Source organism: Ambystoma mexicanum, chromosome 8 (genome assembly GCF_040938575.1).
Source record: "Ambystoma mexicanum isolate Mex_15411 chromosome 8, UKY_AmexF1_1, whole genome shotgun sequence".
Taxonomy (NCBI): Eukaryota; Metazoa; Chordata; class Amphibia; order Caudata; family Ambystomatidae; genus Ambystoma; species Ambystoma mexicanum.
This window is the reverse complement of record NC_090929.1, coordinates 1,249,806,864-1,249,829,369: the sequence shown is the minus strand read 5'-3', so window position 1 is coordinate 1,249,829,369 and position 22,506 is coordinate 1,249,806,864. Positions and strand designations below refer to the sequence as shown.

The following is a 22,506-nucleotide window of genomic DNA, read 5'->3' as shown; positions in this document are numbered from 1 at the left end:
ATCCGAAGTAACCGCCATCAACCTTAAAATGAAGCCCACCTCCTGTAAAGCTGATGCCTGTCCTTCCAGGTTGCTGGTACAATGCCTTGACACCATTGGTCCTTGGATCACTAAGCTGATAAATCAGTCTTTTGCAGAGGGTCAAGTACCAACCAATCTCAAGGAGGCCTGGATCACGCCCCTGCTCAAGAAAGCTAATCTTGGTCCCCTCCTGGCTAAACATTATCGTCCTATCACCAACGTACCCTTCCTCCTGAAGGTCATGGACCGAGTCGCCTATCTTCAGTTACAGAAATTTATTGATGATAATACCATTCTGGGGCCTCGTCAGTCAGGTTATCGTGCCTTTCACGGCACTGAAACGGCTATGTTGGATTTAAAATCAAATCTTGCTTCCATCATCGATCGGGGTCATCCTGCACTCCTGATGTTGTTGCATCTCTCTGCGGCGTTCGACCTAGTCGACCACTCACTCTTGGCATCTAGGCTACATCCCTTGTGGGCTGCTCTAATCTCTCCACACAATGGCTAGTCTCTTTTCTTGGACCTCGAAATGCTCGGGTCATCATTCAAAATGCCTCCTCTGTACCCTCTTTGCTCACACGTAGTGTCCCCCAGGGTTCATCCCTATCCCCGAACTTGTTCAACATCTATATTCTCCCCCTGCTTCGCATGCTCAACGATCTGGGTGTCCTTTATACCAACTACGCGGACGACACCCAGGTCGTCCTTGAGTTGTCTGGTTCCTACCCTACAGATTCCAAGGCCATCTCTGCTATCTACTCTGTTATCCATTCATGGATGAGTACGAATTTTATGGCTCTCAATGCCGATAAAACTGAGCTTCTCATAGCAGGTTCAAGCCACATGTTAAAAAACCTTTCTAAGGAATACGACTCATTTGCCATTGCCAATGTATCCATTCCAGTGGCACGCAGCGTTAAGACTCTGGGCGTCACTATTGATGCCGAGCTCTCAATGCGCCAACATGTTGCTAAAACCAGGGCATCCTGTTGCTGGATTAACAAGCAACTCTTTGCGTTGCGGCCGTTTCTCTCTGTCAGCAATATGTCTCTTCTAGCAACGGCCCTTGTTAATTCTAGGTTAGACTATTGTAACAGTCTCCTAGCAAATACTTCTGCTGCTAATATCACTGCTCTCCAGACAACCCAAAACGGCGCAGTCCAAGCCGTGCTAGGTCTGGCCAGGCACTCTTCTATTACTGATGCCAGGAAGAAATTGCACTGGCTGCCCATCAAGCATAGAGTATCCTTTAAGATACTCACTCTTACCTTCAAATGTCTGATTGGTTCTGCACCCTTCTACCTGACCCAGTGTATTCATCGCTACGTCCCCGGCCGTTCACTTAGGTCCACTGAGCAAGCCATGCTCACTCAGCCCCGTTTTCGAACTGTCAAGTTCGGCAAAACTATCTTCAGTGTCTCAGCCCCTACTCTTTGGAACACTCTTCCTCTCCATTTTAAGAGCTCCTCCTCACTGACTCAGTTCAACAAAAATCTCAAGTCCCATCTCTTCAGTGCTCCTTAAATCTTAATTTCATAGTTCCCCCTGAGATGTCCGCTTCCCAACTGTCTGTTTAGTATTGTCTTTTTTGTTTTGTGTGCGCCGTGAGGCCTTTGGGCGATTTGGCGCGTTATCAAGAATTAAAATAAATAAATAAAAATAAATAAATAAACATCTCTTTTCAGCACTACCTTCAAACAACCCACCACCTTCTACAACTACTGTTCGCTAATCTATGCAAAGCATGTGATTCTAAGCAGATCCACAAGCTTCAGAAGGGATACATTACTCACCGTAATCTTATTTGTGAGGCTTGTATCTGCTTAGATTCACATGTGCCTGCTCTTCCTCCCCTCTTGGAGGTGAAGGTTCTTGGGGAAAAGAAACATAGATCTTTCACCTTATGGTCTCTACCTAAACTCCACACTTACAACTTACACTCCCTCTTGTCAGAAACAAATAATCTGAGGTCCTCGACGCGTGAGGGATCATGTGAACAGGGTACGTCACACTAGGGATAGTATTACAGTCACACCCGCTTGACGTCCCTTTTCGAACTTCGAAAAAACTTCACATGCAATACTCTGCAACTGCCACTAGATGTCAATCTATGCAAAGCATGTGAATCTAAGCAGATACAAGCTTCAGAAATGCGATTACGGTGAGTAATGTATCCCATATTCAGTGAAAAAACTGTTAAAGGAACATTATGGTTACAAGTAAAATCGAAAAACCTAAGAAATTCGCCAGTTATGGTAAGCTACGCAACCATAACGCGCGTCACTGCTAACACTAACACCCAGTACATCAAAGATGAAATCATAAATGATATCACTGATGACATTACATATCTGGGATGGCTGTTTTTGTTCAGTGTCCGTATTCATTTTAAGCTGAGGACTAGGTTTTTTATTGCAACTTAACCATAACGTCCCTTTAACAAAGATTTTTCACTGAATTTGGTAGGTTTTTTAGTGCACCTTAATCATAATGGGCCTCATTATACATCCAGCGGAAACCCGCCAGTGCTACCTGCGGGCTGCCTCCGACTGAAACACTGTTTCCGCCACCTGAAATCCCGGTGCCACCGGGACATTACAAGTCCTGGCACCCCAGGATATCAGTCAGCAGAAAATGTTGTGCCGGAAGCACCATTATCATCGTCAGCGGTGCCGTTGCTTCCATGGCAACCCTGCCTACCAGGGACGATGCGCCCGGCCAGTCAGACCTGCTAGGTGCATCAGCCCTGGCAGGCAGAGTTGTAGTCTGCCGGTCCATAAAATGTGCCGGTAGCTTGCTACCGACACCCTTATTTCTAGACCGGCAGACTTATGAGGCCCAATATCCATTTAACAAAGGTTTTTCACTGAAAACTATTTAGATCATGGCTACAGCCCAAACTGCAGGACGGATTCGCACCAAACTTGCATGAGGAGCGGTGGCTTGTCCCGAAAGCGTGCTTTTTCAAATTTGGTGTAAATCCATCCAGTTGTTTGTTGTTTAAATGGCCAAAAATTAGGTAAAAAATAATTTGTCAATCTACATCTAGTCCGCTGACTCCTTCCCTGGCTCTGCAGATGACACAGGAGGCACTGCACATGCTGCTGCAAGTGCGCACCCCAGCATCTGTGACTGCCACACCACAGCCAACCCCTGTGGAGAAACCCAAGGAGCAACATGGTAGCACTCTCATACTTGCATCCACCCATCTGCCCTCTGACATCCCCTCATCATCTGTGTCAGACAGCCATCACCAGCCCCATGCTAAGGCAGACACAGGAACTGATGGCACTTTAGATGATGAGGAGGATGGCATAGGCTTCAGATCTCCCTACTTACCTCGCCGGTCAAGTGGCACAGCGAGTAGAGAGCTCGCTTTGACATCCGTGCAGAGCCTGCTAACGCAGGTTCGAAGCGAAGCCCGGCGGGGCCAAACTCAGCCTTTCATCCTTCCGAGGTCGATAAATGAGCACCACACACCGTGGGTAATAATAAGCAGCGCTCAGATACCTGAGGGTTCGTAGCGCTATATAAATGCCAAATTATTATTATTTTATTATTACTTCAGCGCTGGCCCTCTACAAAGCCCACAGCATGTGCCAAGCACTCACTGGCTGCAATCTGGGCGATGCTGAAGGCCATGGAGCAGCGCCAGCTCACAATAGAGAACCTTGTAGAGCTGCAGATGCAGCAAATGCAGGCGATCAGGGACAGTGTCCAGGGATAATCCACGAGAATTGCCAGGTCCTTGGACCGGCAGTTCCGGCAGCTTTCCATGGCGACAGCTGGCATAGCATCAGTGGGGCAGAGGATGAGGGAGCACACGTATGGCATGTCAGCATTTGCCAAATTCATGCATGCACGCATGCTCCTTACAATGCAACACATCCGGGGCCAGGAAACGGAAGCTTCCACCTTCGTCACCCCCCATGGAGGGTTCATTGCCTGGGACCCCAAGGCGGCGCTCATTGCGCAATCTGGCCCATTCAATGCCCGAGCAGGCTGGCAAAAGACACGAATGTGACATGAAGTGAAATTATACTGGGCACAAAGAAGGTGGGGGGCAAGGCTGGTCAGGGATTGGGGTTGGGTGTCAAGGGCTGTTGGGGATTGGGGAGGTGGGTGGCAAGGGCTGTTGGTGATGGGTTTTCACCACATTTGATAATTAAAAAATAAATTCACTAGAAGAACTTTTTGTGTCAGTGATTTGTTCAAAATGTTCTACTTAAGTATGATGTGTGTGAAAAGTAATGTCTGTAGGAAAAATGTTATATTGGTTCATGCCACATCAGACGTCTATCCCTGGCTTCCTCACGCTCAACGTGCTGCAGCAATGCTTACGCGGATAGTGGATCATTGTCTGCTGCCGGTGGCATGTCCAGGTCAAGGGGTAGGAGGACGTTTCACCTGAGGCAGATGTTGTGCAGCATGGCACAAGCTACAGATATCTGGGCTACCTCCTCTGACCTGGTATCAGGGCACCGGAAAACTTGCCTACAGCAGCCCAAAGGTTTTCTCAATACAGGAGCTGGTTCAGACGTGTGCCTCATTGGAAGCTACCTGCTGTGGCATACATGGATCGCGCACTATGTGTCCTCAGCCATGGGAGCTGGGAGTAACCAGAGTCCCATGCAAAATCATAGGACATATGTCAGTCACAATAGGTTGAAGATGGTATCATGTCACATTTCTTATTGAAGAACCTTCTCTTGAAGTTATGTAGCATTTGTGCAACTTGGTTTACATTCCCAGTAATTCAATGATGTGTGAAATACTATGGGGGGTACATGTGCATTTTCACTTACAGATACATTGTACACGCACACCTCATGAGCAAGTTGTGACATGGCCTGTGATGGGATTTCAAATGTGCGTGTTGTCTGTGTTGGCCCTGTGGTCTGCTGTGCAGTCAAGTAGTGCCCTGCTGGGTTATTTGTTGTACTTGTGCATGTTTGTGGTTTGTTCATTCCTGCCAGAATGGATTCACATGGTTTGCAGTGTACATGCCATCAGTGTCTGGCACTTTGCTTTGTCATTGTGCAGCGTTGCATTGTTGCATTGGCTCTGTAGGTATGTGGGCTGCATGCATTCTGGTTCCTGTACTCATCTGTTCGTGCAGGAGTTACGTGTTGGTGTACTGCATAGTCCTGCTGGGCCTAGCCCTGTGGGTTGGTGGTTGTCATCTGCGGCTTGAGAGGGCAGATCCTGCATGTATGGAGCCTTGAGAGGGCATACATTAATCAGTAGTAGTGCTGTTCCACCCCCGCCCTCTTTCACATGGCACACAACAGGTGCTGCAAGATTGTATTGTGTGATGACACTTTCACTCACACAGCACCCATGTCCATTGCCCTTTGTGGCTGTCAATAAACCCAGGCCGGGTGCTGTTATGGAGGACCATGGCATCGTGGGTGGATCCAGGGAAGTGTGCGCATCAGTGTGTTCTTGTCGGGTCAGGAGTGGAACTGCTTCCTGTTGCAGTATGCCTCTTCTGATGCCCGGCGGGGCAAATTATGCACCATGGGTGCAGTGAAGTGCGACAATCACGTTTGACATGCGGGCTGCTGAATAGATGCATGCCTTTGTGGCATTTATCTGTGCCAGGGTGGTGGGCAGGAAGGTGTGCTGGGATGCATGGCACAGGAATGCCTTAAGCATCTGCCGGAGCATAAGTGTACAGAAAATAAGTGTATTTGTAGAGTCCTTGATCTACCTAACAGTGTTTCTACTTGCACACAATGTTTCTATTTAAACTCTAAACTGGGGAATCGGTTTATTTCCAACATGATTGCTCCTCAACCTCTTATTTATTATTTATTTAGTGCATTTGTTGACTGCGCCTAGACCCAGAGTTATCACAGCACTAGTACATAGTTGGTATTAAACACGGGCATAAAAAGTAGAAAAGTTAATAGCAAACATAGATAAGGAAGAGTTATAATCAGATTTGCTAAGTAGCCCTGTTTTCAGACGTTTTCTAAAAGTCAAGTATGATGGTCCTTCTTGACTGTATGGTGTTAGGGCATTCCACAGGGTGGGTGCTGTGACACTAAAGCTAGCTCCCCCTGCTCACGTTCTAGTGTATCTCGTGTGAATAGGGCCAGGGCGGCAGAGGAGCACAGAAAGCATGTTTTAGTTTTTCTGGATATGCGTGGTTGAGGAATGCGGGTTCTGCATTGTGGATGCAGCAGTGAGTTATCCATAAAATCTTGAACTCAATGCAGGCAGCCAGTGGGCCTCCCTCTGCTTCTTTCGACATCTTTATAGACAAATAGAACAACTCAACTCGGGCAGTTGTGAGTGACATCTTGACATGTAAGCTGGATAATAAGATTGCTTGTTTAGTGCATATACATTCAAAGGACACTGAGACGTATATGTTGTTTTAATTGATGCTTACGTTCGACGAATCTCATTAAAAACTTAGTTTTACATTTGCATGTGGAGGAAAGAGAACACAATGATATGAAAAAATCAGCGCCAAGCCACAGTAGTGTCGAAACAGACTATTGATCAGGGGTCACTAACATTAGACGTAAGTGTTTTAGTTCTTTTGAGACTTCGTGCTCTCCTGTGGATGTCTCTAGCTGGGAGATGGGCCAACTTGGAGAAAGATGGCCAATATCCACGTGAATCTTAGGAACACTAACGCATTTTATATTGTTTTTCTCACGGTATATACGTCTTAGGCAGTTTTACATACAGGATCTTTTAAAAGGTAATGGTTTTAGTTTTTATAGACCTGTTTCATTTTTGATATGCTCTCGTTAGGGAATCGTAGAATAAGCTGTTGGTTGGCTACTTATGACATCTGCGATGACATTGAGAATGAATACAATTAGTTGTTCATTAATTGCCTTTATATAGGTTATATTTATGGTATTATCTCTTTTAACTTGTAGAATTGTATGCACTTAACTTATTCTGCTGTATTTCTTTATGGATTTGATATTCCGCAATAAAGATTGAAACACTTTCACTATTTGTGTGGCTTTTCATACCCTTCCTCTAATTTCTTGATGCCCCTTGTCATTGTCTCCTATTTTTTATCACCACTTCGTCTTTCGCTCTATTTTCGCTTCATACTGGCCGGGATCTAGCCCGTTTAGGGTCATTTTTAACTTTGTTGTTCACTTGCATTGAATTCTGCAACCTGTATATGTATATTTTGTTGGATCCTTCTGCACAAGGTTCCCACCTTGTCAAAGCGCTTTTGCACAAAACACGTTGGTGTGCATTAAATCCCTCTCTTGCAATGGTGTGGCCTGTATCTCCTTCATGGCTTCATTTTAATGACTGAATTGAGAAAGGAAATAAAGGAATCTGCAAAGCTATTCACACCTTGAAGTGAATTAGTGGCAGGTAGCAATCTTCTGAGGGCGCTCTTTTAGACTGTGCTAGTTCTTACAGAAGGCATTGCAAAGTTACAAATTAACTGTAATAAAGATAGTGGTTTCCTTTAGGTTAGAATGCCACTTTTGGTGAGCTGTAGCGCGTGTTAATGGCCCACCACCCGAGTTAATAGGCCTGAATGCAGCAAGGACCTTTAGTCTGTGTGGTGTGCATGGATGGCCCCCTTAATTTTGAATTATGGCCATAAGCACTTCAGCACAACATCTAGGATGCTAAAGGCCCTTCTAATTGGGTAGAATAAACTAGAGCAAAGATTGCCACCCTAGTAATGGCAGGTAGGTGCTTCCTTTTTCCACTTGGCGTAGGGGGTTAGCAGGTGTTGAATTTGGCGGCTTAGGCGCATAACCCGTGGAAGATGGGTGATCCAATTCTCTATGGAAAGTGGGTAATCGGGGGACAGCTGGAGCAGCCAACAATCTGCTTGTAACGCAGGCATGCACCATGCTAAATTCTCACTATTGAGCTAAACTGTTAAAGGAAAAATTCCATGCTTCATAAGAAAATTAAGTTCACATTCATTGCTAGAATATTAAACATTTTCGTGTGTTATAATGAGCAATTGTTTTTGTTTTTCACTTGCGATTTATTTATTCTAATTACTTTTTATTTTATTTTTTCACATTTAGCATTAGAAATGTACATCAGACTAAAGGAACAGATGAATTTAAAAAGGTGGGTTATCTTAATTGTTATAAAATATATTGAATAAGAGTTTAATTTGTGAGTATCAAGATCTATTGCTCCAGAAGTGTGATGCCAAGTTCATGTTATCCTTAATTGTTGTCAAACAATTCCAAATTGGCTTAACATATTTGATGGCAGTCTACATACTTTTTATTGCATAATATATCTCCAGCCAAATATTCTTGTGGAAAAGGAAAATGTGTTTATTGCTTAAAATTCGTGTTCACATCAGGCTAGCAGGCTTCCCTGGAATATACAAAGCCAAGCTAAATATGCAAAGTCACTGTCTGTCCATGTTTTTTGTAGTGTCTTTGCGCGTAGTAGTTTTAGGGTGCATGTTTCATTCATATCTTGTACTGTGAGTTGATGTCGGTATGGTTGGTATGTTGTATAAGGAAGGTGAGTAGGGAAGTGAGGGTGAAAGTGTGACTACAGTTTTGCAGAGAACTCTACCTTGCTCTTCTGTCTGCTGTGGGACTCCAGTGCTCTGCTGCTTTGTTCTGCACTCATATGCTCTGGCCTGGCTGGGAGCTCGGTGCTCAGCTGGTTTTGGCTCCGGCCCTCCTGCTTCCTGATAAAAACTTGCTGGCAGCGCAAATGCGCGCACAAGTGGGGAAGTGAGGGTAAAAGTCTGACTACAGTTTTGCAGTTTGGCGAGTGTGTCTCACTCTGGTTGTTTCACCCCCTTTTTTTCTCGACTGATTTCGTCCTACGATTTGAACTTTCTATTCTATATTTTGGTACCTCTCTTCATCCCGCCTTACCATCTAGAGGATGAACTTTACGGCCGTTACCATTAATGGATCACCTACCATGGGGGAGAGGGAGCTCTGAGGATTCTCCTGGTGCCAGCAAAGCGGCGGCCCCAGCAAACCTGAAATGCTCAGAATACCCTACAAAAAACACCTGCAGCATAAAGCGGGTTTGCCTCCAACGCATGCTGAAACTCCACAAAAATATTTCTCTGAGGCATCAAAAATGACTACCTACTTTCCCTTGTGTAATAAGGCTGAGCTTGAAAATGCACTCACTACCAGGGCACTTACCGTGAACTTAATAGTGGAAATTTCGGTCCCACTACAGTGTTTGGGTTCAATGACCGTTGAAAAAGTCGCTATAGCCCTTACCTGTGAACCTCATGTTCGAGCCATTTTGTCTGAATCCATCGCGGCACCTTCCCCAGCTACAGCTACGTGCAGAACCACAGATTCGACCATCCAAGTTGGTTTGCCCATATTGACTATCCCTTCATTGGAGGAAGTGACATCTGGTGTATGCCCCAGGGGGAACGAGGTGTGCTTGGCACAAGTACACACATCAAGCATCCCCTCTTCCCCGGTGGACTCTTTGTTAGGAAAGATTTCCATTTATGTGTAATTTTCCCTCCAACCACCCTAGCCTGACTTTTGCCAGCGAAGACCAGCCTTCTGCTGCACTCTGCTGGGTTTTCACACTCTTTGTTATGGGGAAAGTGACATGCCCTTAAAAACAGTCAGTACTGGGAGACTTTGTTTCCATTAGTCTTCCGCTTTGTGCACTGTTAACATGTTGCTAAAAGCTAGCAACCAAGTACCTTACAGTACTGTGCGCTGGGGTCTTCCTTTCATTTTTAAGGCCCTAGACGCCCTCAAAGGATTTTTCGGTAGAAGTACAAATGTGCCTTGGACAGAGCTGGTGGCAGCTGTTATTTTTCATATATTTTTAACCTTTTCGTGTGGTCTATATCGTGTTTACCGCGTTTAGCCCAGGACAGTGGCTTGGCCCCAAAATGGCCATTCCACAAGCTTCTCTGTTTTGTTCTTTGGCCATCTTGTCCCTTTGCCTTCCCCAGGTTGAGCAGACCCGGGAAAACCCTTATTTGGTCATGCAGATCCCCGCGCAAACCGAAAATTTCACTGGCTTCTGCATGCCTTGTGTGGGTGTGCCTTCAGGATATGGGCTGGAATGTCTAGTTCCAATACACATCCTGGGTGCCAGGATGTCTGGTGTGCTGGGAATGACTGGGACCACTGTGGTCCGTGATTGGTCCACATATGGGATGGCTGTATGTGAGCAGATCTCTCATTGCGTCCTCTTCGTTTTGGCGCGAAGGAGATTGTGGATAAGAGAAGGCCCCTTACACCCATACCAGGTCGATCTCTTGAGTTCTCACCAACTTAGGATAGGAGCCAGGTATCCTGAAACCAAGAAGCAGAGCCGAGGACCCGCTAGTGACCCGCTGGAAGGTTTTGCACCCTGAGCCCGCTGTCATCCGATTGGACCGCCTGTTTCTGATCGAACTTAGGTCTGCAAAGGAGCTTCGACTCATTGGAATAGTGGGACTAACTATTTTCTGCACCTCAACCTGTAAACAAGCCTTTTCGGAAGTGTTCATGGACTGCCCAGTGAACTGACCAGCTTGCACAGGACCTTTGCCCTGGAACCGCCACCGTCTCGAGTTGACCCTCGAGCATTTGGAGACTGTAAGCTCTGGGTATAAGTCACTCTCCTGCAGAGATTTGTACACCTACCTAGGTCTGGAAGTAGGAGAGTACGCCTGAACCCACATATATGCGTTTGCTGTGTCACACAGCTGTGGTGACAAACTTTGTGGGTGCCTTGCTGCTCTGCCCCCCTGTGCCATCAGACCTGCTGCAGCGGAATTGGCCTGATCCTCATCAGGAGCGAAGAAATAGCCAATGTCCCACCATGGAATCATCCCTGGAACACAGCCCCTGAAAGCTGTAGAACTGCACAACTGCAGGATTCGAACCCGCACCCGAAGTGGACTCGACTGCCGAAGTTTGGTCTGCAGTCAGCCGAGGGTCGGTGAGTACTTGCAACCCTTACTGGTGGCCCCTGGCGCATCCATCCATTTTTATGCACGTGTTTCCCCTGAGGGCAACTCTCCTTTATCGAGGTAGCCTGTGCTGCCGGGCTATTCCCAACTCTTGGATCCTGTTCTGCCCTCTTGGGGAGACCCTCCTCGAATAGTGGGAACTTATTCTTCACTACCTTCCTGACCTGCTACAGCCCCTGCAAGAGACCCTGTTTTGCCCAACCGCACGATCACGTGCATCAGCACTGAAAGTACATTTGAGCACAAGGCTCCACTCATCGTAGGGACTAGACTACCTCTTAGTTAGGGTTTGATAAGTGAAGGACTGCCTAAATAATATCTGCACTGTTTGCACCCTTTCTTCACAGGTTGTGGACCCTTGCTGTGCACTATTCCTTTAGGCAGGGCTGGACTGGCCTGTAGGGAACTCTGGAGATTTCCTGGTTGGCCTCTGCACCCTTGGCAGGGGTGGACTGGCCTATTTTTTTATTTTTATTATTGAATTAGTTGAGTTTAATCAACCTTACAATATCAAAATAAATATACAAATTTATCAACTAAAAACAAAACAGTATCAAATATACACAAGTTCGTTATTTCATTATCAAACAACTTGTTACGCTCACCTGATTCCCACGGGGGCGTCTATCTGGACTGGCCCGCTGTTGCTTCCACCAGAGTAACACGTAGAGCCGAGATGACAGACTGGACAGACCCACTTAGCTTTGTTTGTTGAACTCGTACGAATATCTTTCTGCAATGGAGAAGGGGAATTAACCTCCCGTAATCTGAGCGTTAACCCGCCTTCCCACTCCCCTTGTCTGCCCACAGAACACTCCTGAAGTCCCCTCTTAATCTCACCTGATGATTTGGAAAGATGAGCTCTCCATCCTGCGTCGAGCGCAGGGGCGCGTAGACGACCAGTTACTTCACTGGCGTGGAGGAATTGGCGAGTTCCAGTATTGACTCTAAAGTCCAATCGTTCGTAAGAGTTCAAACGTCTGATCTTCACTCTGCCAGATTCCTTGCAGGTTGCAGATTTAAACCACTAGAAGAGTTCCAAGTGGCAATTGGTAAGATCCTGGTAAGTCTATTGTGGTTCTCCCCTTTGGGGCCGGGGTACAGCGATGATGCAGAATTAACTGTGCCGACCCGAAATGAGGTGAGTACCCCCCTGTGGTAAATCAGGTAAGTCTTTGGGGTTAGGTTGTATTGTCCTTGTTTTCCTCTTAGGGGCCGGGGTGCGGCGGTGATGCAGAATTGACTGCGCCGACCCGAGATGAGGTGAGTACCCCCCCTGTGGTAATCAGGTAAGTCTTTGGGGGTAGGTTGTATTGTCCTTGTTTTTTCCCCTTAGGGGCCGGGGTGCGGCGGTGATGCAGGATTGACTGCGCCGAGATGAGGTGAGTACCCCCCTGTGGTAATCAGGTAAGTCTTTGGGGGTGGTTTGTATTGCCCTTGCTCACCTATTTGTTCTTGTCTCCCCCAGGTGTTGAAGAATGGCCTGGAGATGCTGGGTTCGCGATGGAGTAAAGGAATGCAGCCCCGGATGGTGAGTTCAGCACGGCGCTGCGAGGTGCGTGGTAACGCACCTGTGAAGGCTTCTCTCTTCCAGATCGACGATGTGCTGGATCAAGGATTCAGGTAAGGGTTTTGTTCTGATCTCTTCTCCTTCTCCTTTTCTTGTTCCAGGTGTTCCAGGGCTGAAGCGGGCGTGGCTGAAGACTGGAGCTGCTGAAGACACGGTGAGCGTTACGCTGCAGCACGCAGAATAACGCGAAGCATGTGTGGCTGTCCGGGTGTGGCTTAAATAGCCTTGGCGGAAGTCCCAGGTAAGTATTCTTCCACAGCCCCACCCGAGAGGAAAGGAGTCCCTGAGGTAAAATAGTCCCTCTAAGCCTCATTTGGCTTGTGGCTTCGTGCAGCATGGTCTGCATCAGGTAGGTTTTCAGTAATGAGCCTGGCGCCCATGGCGCCAGGACTGACTTTATTCTTATGAGCCTGGCGCCATAGGCGCCAGGACTGTAGCCAAATAGCCCCTAACTGGGGTTTTTGGGCATGCTTCAAGTGGCATGATGCCTGCTTCCGGGGTTGCTGGGCCTGGTCTGGCTTTCCGGGGACAGGCATCGTGACACAACTAAGAAAAAAAGATATAAAGAAGAGGAGAGAAAAAAGAAGATAAAAAAAAACTATAATGTCAAGAAACTAAGAATTACATGTCTGAAACTCAGAATTTTTACAGATGATTAACTCCACATTTCATGTTCAACATTGGTATTCCACTAATAGATATTCACAGATAGTCAGAAATAGGCCCTCTCATACTTTAAGTTGCAACTACAATCTTATGCAGGTACATTTCTATAATCGGTCATCAACTTGTACTAACATCTGTAGGATAAAGTTGTTATTATTTCAAAACACTCACAGATGATGTATATCTATGCAAACTAATACGCTATGAGGTAAGATCTGGGATTAATTTAAGACTCAGTAAAAAGTTCACTGTAGCAAGTTGGATCATCGGCTTAGAGCAACTAAGAATGGTGGACCAACATGTTTCCTCATCAAGGTTTCCCAAATATTGACAATACTTTGCAAAATGTACTTGTCTACGGGATTTCAAGCATGGGCATTGGGTTATTAGATGTTGAAGAGTCTCAAAAACCCCTCCTGTAACACAAAAACAACAAATATTGTCATCAGGAAGCATCAAATGCCGTTTCGTTAGGACCTCCCGTGTCAACCACAAATTAAATCGCAGTCGTATGATTGCTGATCTGGCGGCTGGGATGAGGGATCTTAACAGATATGGAGGCAAGATTTTCAATTTTTTTGGTGGAAATCTATTATAATCTCCTCCTTGATATTGCATACATTTGTCGTAGGTATTGATCCAATCAACCTGGTATAGCTTCTCTTGGACTTTAACCGGGTTTGATATCAGTAATTCAATAGACAGATCAGCATTGCTCATAATATGTTCAATCTTATTCAGCCAGGTTGTCATAAACTTATCTTTTAGTTGAAAACATGTAAGCAGATAGTGATTGCAAAGTAATCTCAACATTAGTCGACATAAGGCATTTCCTAAATAGGGAACACAATCTCCAGTAATGGAGTGCTTGAAGCGAAACTAGACCCAGCTTATACCTAATCCAGGCGTGTGGTACACAGCCTGGTAGGTGAAGAATTTGTCTCCAAAATGTGGCCTCCCATTGGTCGAATTGGAACACGGTAGTACCAGGAAGAGTTTCTAAACCTTATAACATTGCCGGTGTTGCTTTCTGGGTCCAATAGGACCAGGCTGGCTTGATTGAGAATTTTCCAAATTTGGCCATAATTAGTTTACTTTGTGCTATGGCTGTGTCGAGGATCCTCTCCACCCACTCCAACTGGATGCTGACATTAGTTGCACCCTCAAAGCACATGCCCAGATAGGTATAATGCGGGACTCGCAATTCCACATGGTCAATTGACCACAGGAATCGCCTGGGACCTGATGTTTTTGGAGAATAAATTACAATTTGTGTTTTCTTGGTTTTAACTCTCAGTTGGTTCAGTTGGATATAACTCTGGAAGGCTGTCAATAGATTTTGCAGACCCATTTGAGTTTTCGAGATTAATACCAAATCGTCTGCATACATAAGAGCCTTAATAGTATGCAAGCCCAGTTTCGGAGAGTCGGAGACAATTTCAGCAAATACATTTTTCAAATCATGAATAAAATAATTGAAAATAGATGAGGCTAACAAGCAACCCTGCTTGAGCCCCCGCCATGTTCTAATCGCAGTGGACAAAACTCCATCTAATGACAGCCGGACACGGATGGATGTGTCCGAATGTAATGTATAAATGATATTATACAACAAAGAGGAGCAATGATCTCTAGTTAATTTTCTGAATAATAAAACCCTTGAGATGGAGTCAAATGCTGAGTGCAAGTCTACAAATGCAAAGTATGCTGGTTGTTTCATGACTTGGCACTTAGCTTTGATTGTATTTAAACAAAGTAAATTCATTTGGGTCCACATACCAGTGACAAAGCCTGTTTGGCAAGGGTCTCGTAGAAGATTTTTTGAGGTCCAGGAATTGAAGCCCCGAAGTACAAGTTTCGTGAAAATCTTGCCTTGGGCATCTAGTAATGCAATGGGCCTGTAGTTTTCTGGCAGGGTGCGATCACCTTTCTTAAATACTGGAATAATAATTGAAGTTTTTCACGAAGCTGGTACCAAACCCGTTTTCACTATAAGCTGAAAAATGTGATCCAATATGATAGCCCATTAATGGGCATTTGATTTTAACGTCATGTTGTAAATGCCATCATGCCCAATCTCGGGAGGTACTTGCTTGTCGGATCAAAGATTCGATATTAGATGGTGAAAACTCTAGAAGACAGTCAGCTACTCTTGGTGTGGTAGTTTGTATTTTAGCAAAATCAGGGTCAGCATATAGGTTTTCAAAATATTCAACCCATTTATCTTCCTGGACAGCCGTAAATTGAGCGTCAGCTTGTGAAGAGCCAGCTTAATTATTTATAAGCATCAACATCTGGGCCGAATTTTTATTGCCCATTGCACATGCCATGTGCTCACTATCGTGTTGATACATTAGATGCTTTCTTGATTTGATCCAGTTTTTGTAAATACATTTTGCATGTTTTAGATCGTTCTGACACGTGGCATGACCTGCAGTTATAATAGATTTTCTTTGTTTTCTGTAAGCCACACGTGCAATTTGAATATCATAATCAAAAGAGTGCCAATGTCTAATACGAGCTTTGGGGGTCCACAGAAGGTGTTAATAAATGGATGCAGTAACTCAGTATATTGTAATGGTCTTACTGCTCTAGCATTTTCCACCACGGAAGTTCTGTATGCCACTACCGTTGTGTCAGACAATATCACTCGCGATTTAGCGGCATAAATCAACACAGGCTGGTGCATACGCGGCCTTTTGTCCAAGTAACAATCTCCTGTTATGGTTAACGATAATAGTTTGTGGTCCCTGTTTGGGGATTCAAGCAGTATTAAACTCGTTACATGTTGAAAAAGGAGTGAATCCACATAGATATAGTCAATCGTGCTAACTGTTATTTCTAAACCAGGTTGTGTTCGCAGGCCTATCACCATTTACTGCACCATTAACCATCACAAACTGCCTTTCTTCCATATATGATGACCATTTTTGTACTTCTTTCGTTTGACGATTTAGGGCCCAGCAATCTAGATTTACATCGCCTAGGATGATTGTTTGCGTTATATTGTTGATTACATGCAAGATTTTACTTAAAGCGATATAGAAAGCTTCATCAGACAAGGCCATCGGATTCCGATATAAATTGACTAGTGCTATATTCCACGTGCCAATTTTGATTTTCACTAATTGGAAATGGACACTTTCTGTAATCCACTCATTAATTACCAGACCCATTTTTAGATTCACTGCAACCAGAAGACCCGATGAGGGACGCCCTCCTGTTAATAATGCAGGTAATAGGATGACATCAAAACCATCCCAGATTGTAATCGAGTTCAACCAGGTTTATTGAAGTGCAATTATATGGAATTCCACACCAAATTTTTTAAGTGAAAATTGCAGATGGGAATGACCTCTAGTCAACTTGCGAGGTTTAGAGTGGAAGGACTAGGCTTCGTTTGTGGTTAATATGGATCCTCCCTTGGAAGACGGTCCTCATTGCCTACAGTGTTGATGGTGCTTCGATAAATATTCGGTTTCGAGATCACAGTATGTTCTTTAGTGGGTATTTGCTCAGGCTCTGCTGCTAATAGAAAACCCATATTGAAGAGATTCATTTTTTCTTTCCAAATCAGATTAGCAACAACTCCTGAGTGTATCCACAATCTAATGACAGAATTGGTAAGATCTGATATAAATTCAATTTGAGCAATGTCCTTGGAGGATACATCGTGGAGGTTTCTTACATGACTGAAAATATTGAGCACACTTCTACGATTCAGCACATATGATGGAAAATCTCCTTCCCTACATTTCATAATAAAGGAATGTATTGAGTCCTTGTTCTGAGCACATAATTTAAGAGGATAAGGTTGAGTCACATTGGATGGTGTTTGTGTTTGGGAAGGTTGCATGTGAGCTAACCTTTCATTATACAGATTTCCAGATATAGCCACACCCTCAGTTGTTCGAGACGCTAATCGGATGTTGTCTTCTCTCTCTCTTTGTATTGCATGATTATTGCACTCTATCCGAGGGAGGGGTGTAATATTCACAGCTGCATGTTCAGATATATACATATCTATCATGTGTTTGATGGAAGCAGCTATATTCTGGGTTTGCTCACCTTTTTGGTATTGAAATTTTATAGAGCTCTGGTAGTCTCGTCGGACGACGCACTTAACAGATGTCGGAGCATCAAGTTTTGCTGACTTCAAAGAGTCGACCAATTGATTCAAAGGCGAGTAAACTGGAGGGTGCGTGGAAGGTGTGCTTCTCTTCTCAGAGATAGGAGCACTCACATTAGATAAAGTGGGCACTTTCTCTGTAGCTGTACATAGGGCAGTGTTATTGGTATTGTTTTGGATGGAAGCCAGAGGTGTCAGTGAAGGTGGAATAGTACCACCAATAGCCTGAAAAAAGGCATTCAAGGTTTTTTTTGGCCCTTTAATATTTGGCATATTTTTTTATTTCTATTTCTTGTCAATGGCTCTAGTGCCTTTTAATTTAGTATGTTTAGTGGGTTTCTTTTTTTGACATAGCTTCTTTGATTGCTGGTTAAGTTGCAATTGGGGCACTGTCATGGTCTCGGAGCTCTCTGGGGCCAACTCAACCACATCTACTGAAAGGTCAATGTATGAAGAGTCTTCAATAAACTGAAGAGGTGAGCTCAATAGAGAGCCCTCCAAGGGACGTATAATTTCTATAATCATTGGCAGAGCTGACATGAGTGCTCTGTTTTGGGGGCCAAGATCTATTGCGGCCCTACCATCATCCTTCCCTTGACCATTCATCAATCCACTTGAGGGAGAGTCTGTGCACGCCAATCCCAGACACTTTGAACTCAATTCTTGGAGAAGCTTGCGATTGGAATCGAGTCCATTAGCAAGTCCCTCCAACAATGATGTTTGTTTGCTAAATCTATGATCTAGTGTTTCAAAAAGTCTAAAAAGACTTTGTACTGAGGAGTTGACTGCGGTAAGAGCCAATTCTAACATGGCAGTATTAGTTGGTGGTAATGAAAATTGTTCTCCAGATGATGGCAAATTTTGGCATGCTCTAGGAGTAGGCTACACAAAAGAAGGCGAAAGAGATTGTGAAAGTGAAATAGAGGAGGAAATAGACTCTTTCATGCTCCTGCAAGCATCAACTTCCTCCATGATGGAAATCGGTGACTCACATTGTGAAGCATATATTGATATAGCTGAGTTGTCACACAAACCTATAGAGAACGGTATAGGCGTTGAGGCTATTGGTGAAGAGTTGGTAGCAAGAGCACAGTGTCCTTTAACGGAGTCTAGAATGGTTTGATCTGACACATGAGTAGGTTTGAGTCTTTCCATGTGAAGCCCCCTTATTCTGGGGGCAAAGTGGAGATGGAACTGATAATGGAAACCCATTACCTAAGTCTGTAACAGAACGAGGACAGCACCGAGAGGTAGGGTTATTGAGAGAGGGAGCCAAGGCCCTTTGCTCGCACTCGTCCCAAGTGCTCTGCTGTTGTAGGAAGTAAGCATGATCACGGTGCGGCTCGAACAAAGTGTTTGTGCCGGAGTAGACACTGCTATTTCATTAAGCCTTTTAAGGGATGATGGCATGTCTGTTTTCAAGGTATACATGTAACCCGATTGACAAAAGGGCAATAGCCTCGTACTTTAACACTCTAAATACTTTTTACAAAAGCAGTTGTCGGACAGGACACAATGGGCACAATTATTACACACAATGAGAAAACTACAAATTAAACCTCTACAATGTGGATTTCACCAAGGAATCAAATTTTAGGGCCCTAAGCCGCAACGCCGCGGTGAAGCGGGAAAGCGGTACTTGTGCCGGTACTTGCCCGTGTGCGCGCCTGGGCAATATGTAGGCAGTCGCAGGCTAACGCAGGAGCCAATCTCTGTAAATCCAAGGCGGGACCAACAACTAGCAGTGTCAATCATGGAAACACGAAAGTAGCCACTGAAGAAACACTGAAACAAAGGAAAAAGACGACATCAATGGTCGTCACAGGATTCACACAGGGCATTTGATGCCTTGCAGCCACAAATGCAGTCACATTTCTTTTCCTTGATTGCAGGATCCCAAGTCCCAGGTCCAGGAGGAGTACAGTTCCAGCAGCGTGATACAATTGCCCCAAAGCAACAACCGTGATCTATTTCTACTCCACCGAAACATTGGAATATGTTATTGACCATTTAGCCTCATTTAACCGCCTTCGGTGTTAATGTACGCCTGTTGACTGTGAATATGGGAAAACATTTTGCCCCGTGGAATCGAATGCCGTTGTTCCGGCCCTCCTGTGCCCATCCACCTCTGCCCCCACCATGCCTGCGGGGGTGGGGGCTGGGGTGGTACGGTCGGGCTAAGAGTGTCTTTGGTCATGGCTAACCAGGTTAGCAGCTTTAAAAGGGGGTTCTAGGTCTTTAGCTATACCCAGTGCTGTGCTGTTTATTAGTTGGAACACCCGTGGACACACACATCTTTTTGAAGAGGGTGGGCCTTTGGACGAATTGGAGTTTTTCATTAGTGGCCCTCCAGGTAACCTGGTTGATGGGTGGAAATTTGTGCGCAAACCAGCTGCTAAAGGTCCCAGTTGATGGCCCAAATGAGGCCTCTTAGTGGGTGCTCGGAACAACTACAAATTGGTGGAAATTCCGACATGCAGTCCTAATGTGTTAATGGCCATGGTCACCACCCCACCACGGGGGAGGGGGGCAGGGAAATTATAATTATTAACATCTATGACCCACCTTACAGACAGCTGCACAGCTTGGTTTTGTCAGAGATGGAAACTATCCTCGGCAATGTGAGTCCCCCACCTGCATCATTTGCAGTGATTTAAATTCCCGCATTCCAGCCTCTACCAGCCCTTTTAAGCAGAATGGTCCTCATTTCTCATCTCCTGTCGACGACAGTCCACTCGCCATACCTGCAGCAGGGATCTGGAATGGGCGACCCTCCTGTATTCTCAGGGATTAGTCATGATTAACGGTGCCACCCGCTTGGATGATCCTCCTTAATTTTACCCGTTTTGGGTCTAATTCTAGCAGCATTTTGGACTATGGTTTCTATTCCTATGGTGCAGGGCTGGTGGTTGACCTGGAGATTCGTCCACGGCTCGAGAGTGATCATTCCTGCCTAGTCATGTTTCTGAATTTTGCAGAACCACCGCTGGCTCCTGTGCCTACAGGCAATGTAATGGTGAACTCCTCTCTAACTTATATTTCTTTGAATAAAAAGAGTCTGGCTGCGGCCTCTATATTCTTACGAGCTTCGCTGGGCGATCTTATCAGCTGTTCCGATTACGAAGCTCTTAATGGTGGTGGTCTTCGAAGTTATTTGTGACCTTGTTGAAGTGATTGGTTCCTGGGTTAACCATGTTTTCAGAAAAACGGCAGTCAGAGAAATAGACCAACTACTCTCCGTTGTAACCACTGGTATTGTTACAATGGCACAGTGGTCTCCAAGAGGAGGGACTTGCGCAGGGACCTGCGCATTATTGTGAAAAACTCAACTTGAGTCAAGCATCCGTGCGCTACTTCTCAATAAAGCAAAGCGCGCATATCGGAAGTGGCTAAAGCTACATCGTTACAATCAGGAGTGCTCCCGCTGGCGGGGTATGGTGGAGGCCGCTTTGTCTAACAGTGGTTGCAGATTTTGGGAGTTGGTAAATAGGGGTGTCACAGTGTTAGTTTTATGGCGGTACGATAACCTTCTTGCCAAATGACGGTATATCATGGTTATCGCGGTATAGCAGGTGGAGTTAAATAATATTAACAAATATTTTCTTAAAAGGTCATATATTGTCAGATTTATCATCACAAACAAAACCAGATACCCAGGGCCAGAATTGGGCTTTTCAACACACTTTCCACTGAAATGCCACCCCTTGCTTCCACTAAAGAACACAAACACACGTGTGGAGAGGAGTGGGGGGGGGGGCATGCTGCGACTGGCAAAGCAAACTTAATAGATTTTCTTAAGTGGTGGTCATTTAGGCTATTAGCTCCCCCACTGGCTACTGGTGAAGATGAACATGTTGCCATCTTGATAATCTGCATGCCACAGATCAATGGAGGCTGATGGTAGTATGCGCTTGTGCGCATACCATCACATGCTCTCTCTTTACGTTGCAGCCTTTAGTTTACTTGAGGGCCAAAAGGTGTTCAGTTATCATGGACATGTTACACTTTGGTATGGCAGCAGGCAATACCCACAGAGATGAGTGCATTTCACGGTGTGACTTATTATATGTAAATTCAATGATGGAACCAGGGAAATCCCCCATTGTCATATGTTTAGAAAACATCATCCATTATAAATATATAAAGCCCAAAGCCGCCAACCCAAAGTAAATCCTTTTCCTTCTTGGCACTGTATTTATTCTTCCTATTGCTAACATATTGATTTTGTGTTGGGCACGTGTGGTTTTCAAAATGGCATTAAAAACTGCTCCAACTGAAACTACTTGTACCAAAAAAAAGAACTTTTTTTACATTGCCTTTTTGAATTTGAAGTTCTTTAACTTGCCATTATGTCAATGCTTTTTAGTTCACTTACGAATACGCAGGCAGGATTTTCTAGATGTATCAAGGTAGCATTTTGAAACATGTCTCTGCACATATTTAGCTGATCCTCCAGGAATCTAAGGTGGCTGCAGAATTGGTCTTTCATGGCGCTCACTCATTCATCGCCTTAAATGAAAGAGTGACTAGTGGAAGTGTTATAATGCATATTTTGAGCAATGAGCTTGTTGCTCAGTTACATGTCATCGCTTTGAAAATTGACCTTGACTTACATTTTTTTGGAACCACATGGCATGGGCATCAGGACCCCTCGCTGCGACAAAAAGTTGTTTTGAGAACTCTTTATTCCAATAAAAGGCTGAAAAGTCGCTTGTGCGGTCTGAAAGCCCATGTCATTGTGTTTCTTTTGTCAAAATGTCATAGCCAACACAGACACACTGAAAGGTTGCATAGTGATCTAATCACTATAGCCTGTTCACCACCTGCCTAGTGTATTATGATGTTGGAGTCTCCACTGACCATGTAATCCTAAAGGGACAACGTTCAGTGGTCGCTATTGATTTCTAACTTGATTCTTGCAATACATGTTCATTTGCCTTCTTAAAGATAGTGGCAAAAAAAAGAACTTTGAAAATGACCAAGTTAAAATATATATCAGCACAAATATGGCGTAGACACAACCTCGCCAGAGCCCCATCAGTACTGGTGTCCCCGGGTCTGAGTGCATTAAGACCCTTGTGATGCGAGTTCAGAGGGAGGAATGCTTTCATGGGTGGCGTCACAAATTGAGAATAGACCTAAGAAATATTTCCATTGCTTTGGATACTTCAAATTGAATGT

At 44.8% G+C, this 22,506-nt stretch overlaps 1 protein-coding gene across 4 annotated transcripts in view; it reads left to right on the top strand.

Annotated features, from left to right (window-relative positions):
* Nucleotides 1–22,506, top strand: part of EXOC6 (exocyst complex component 6) — a 2,769,442-nt gene that overhangs the window by 772,258 nt on the left and 1,974,678 nt on the right. For all 4 annotated transcript variants that reach the window (XM_069611363.1, XM_069611365.1, XM_069611364.1 and 1 more), the window contains exon 5: nt 8,064–8,109. In XM_069611363.1, coding sequence (XP_069467464.1) covers nt 8,064–8,109 — 46 coding nt within the window. The remainder of the gene's footprint in view (nt 1–8,063; nt 8,110–22,506) is intronic.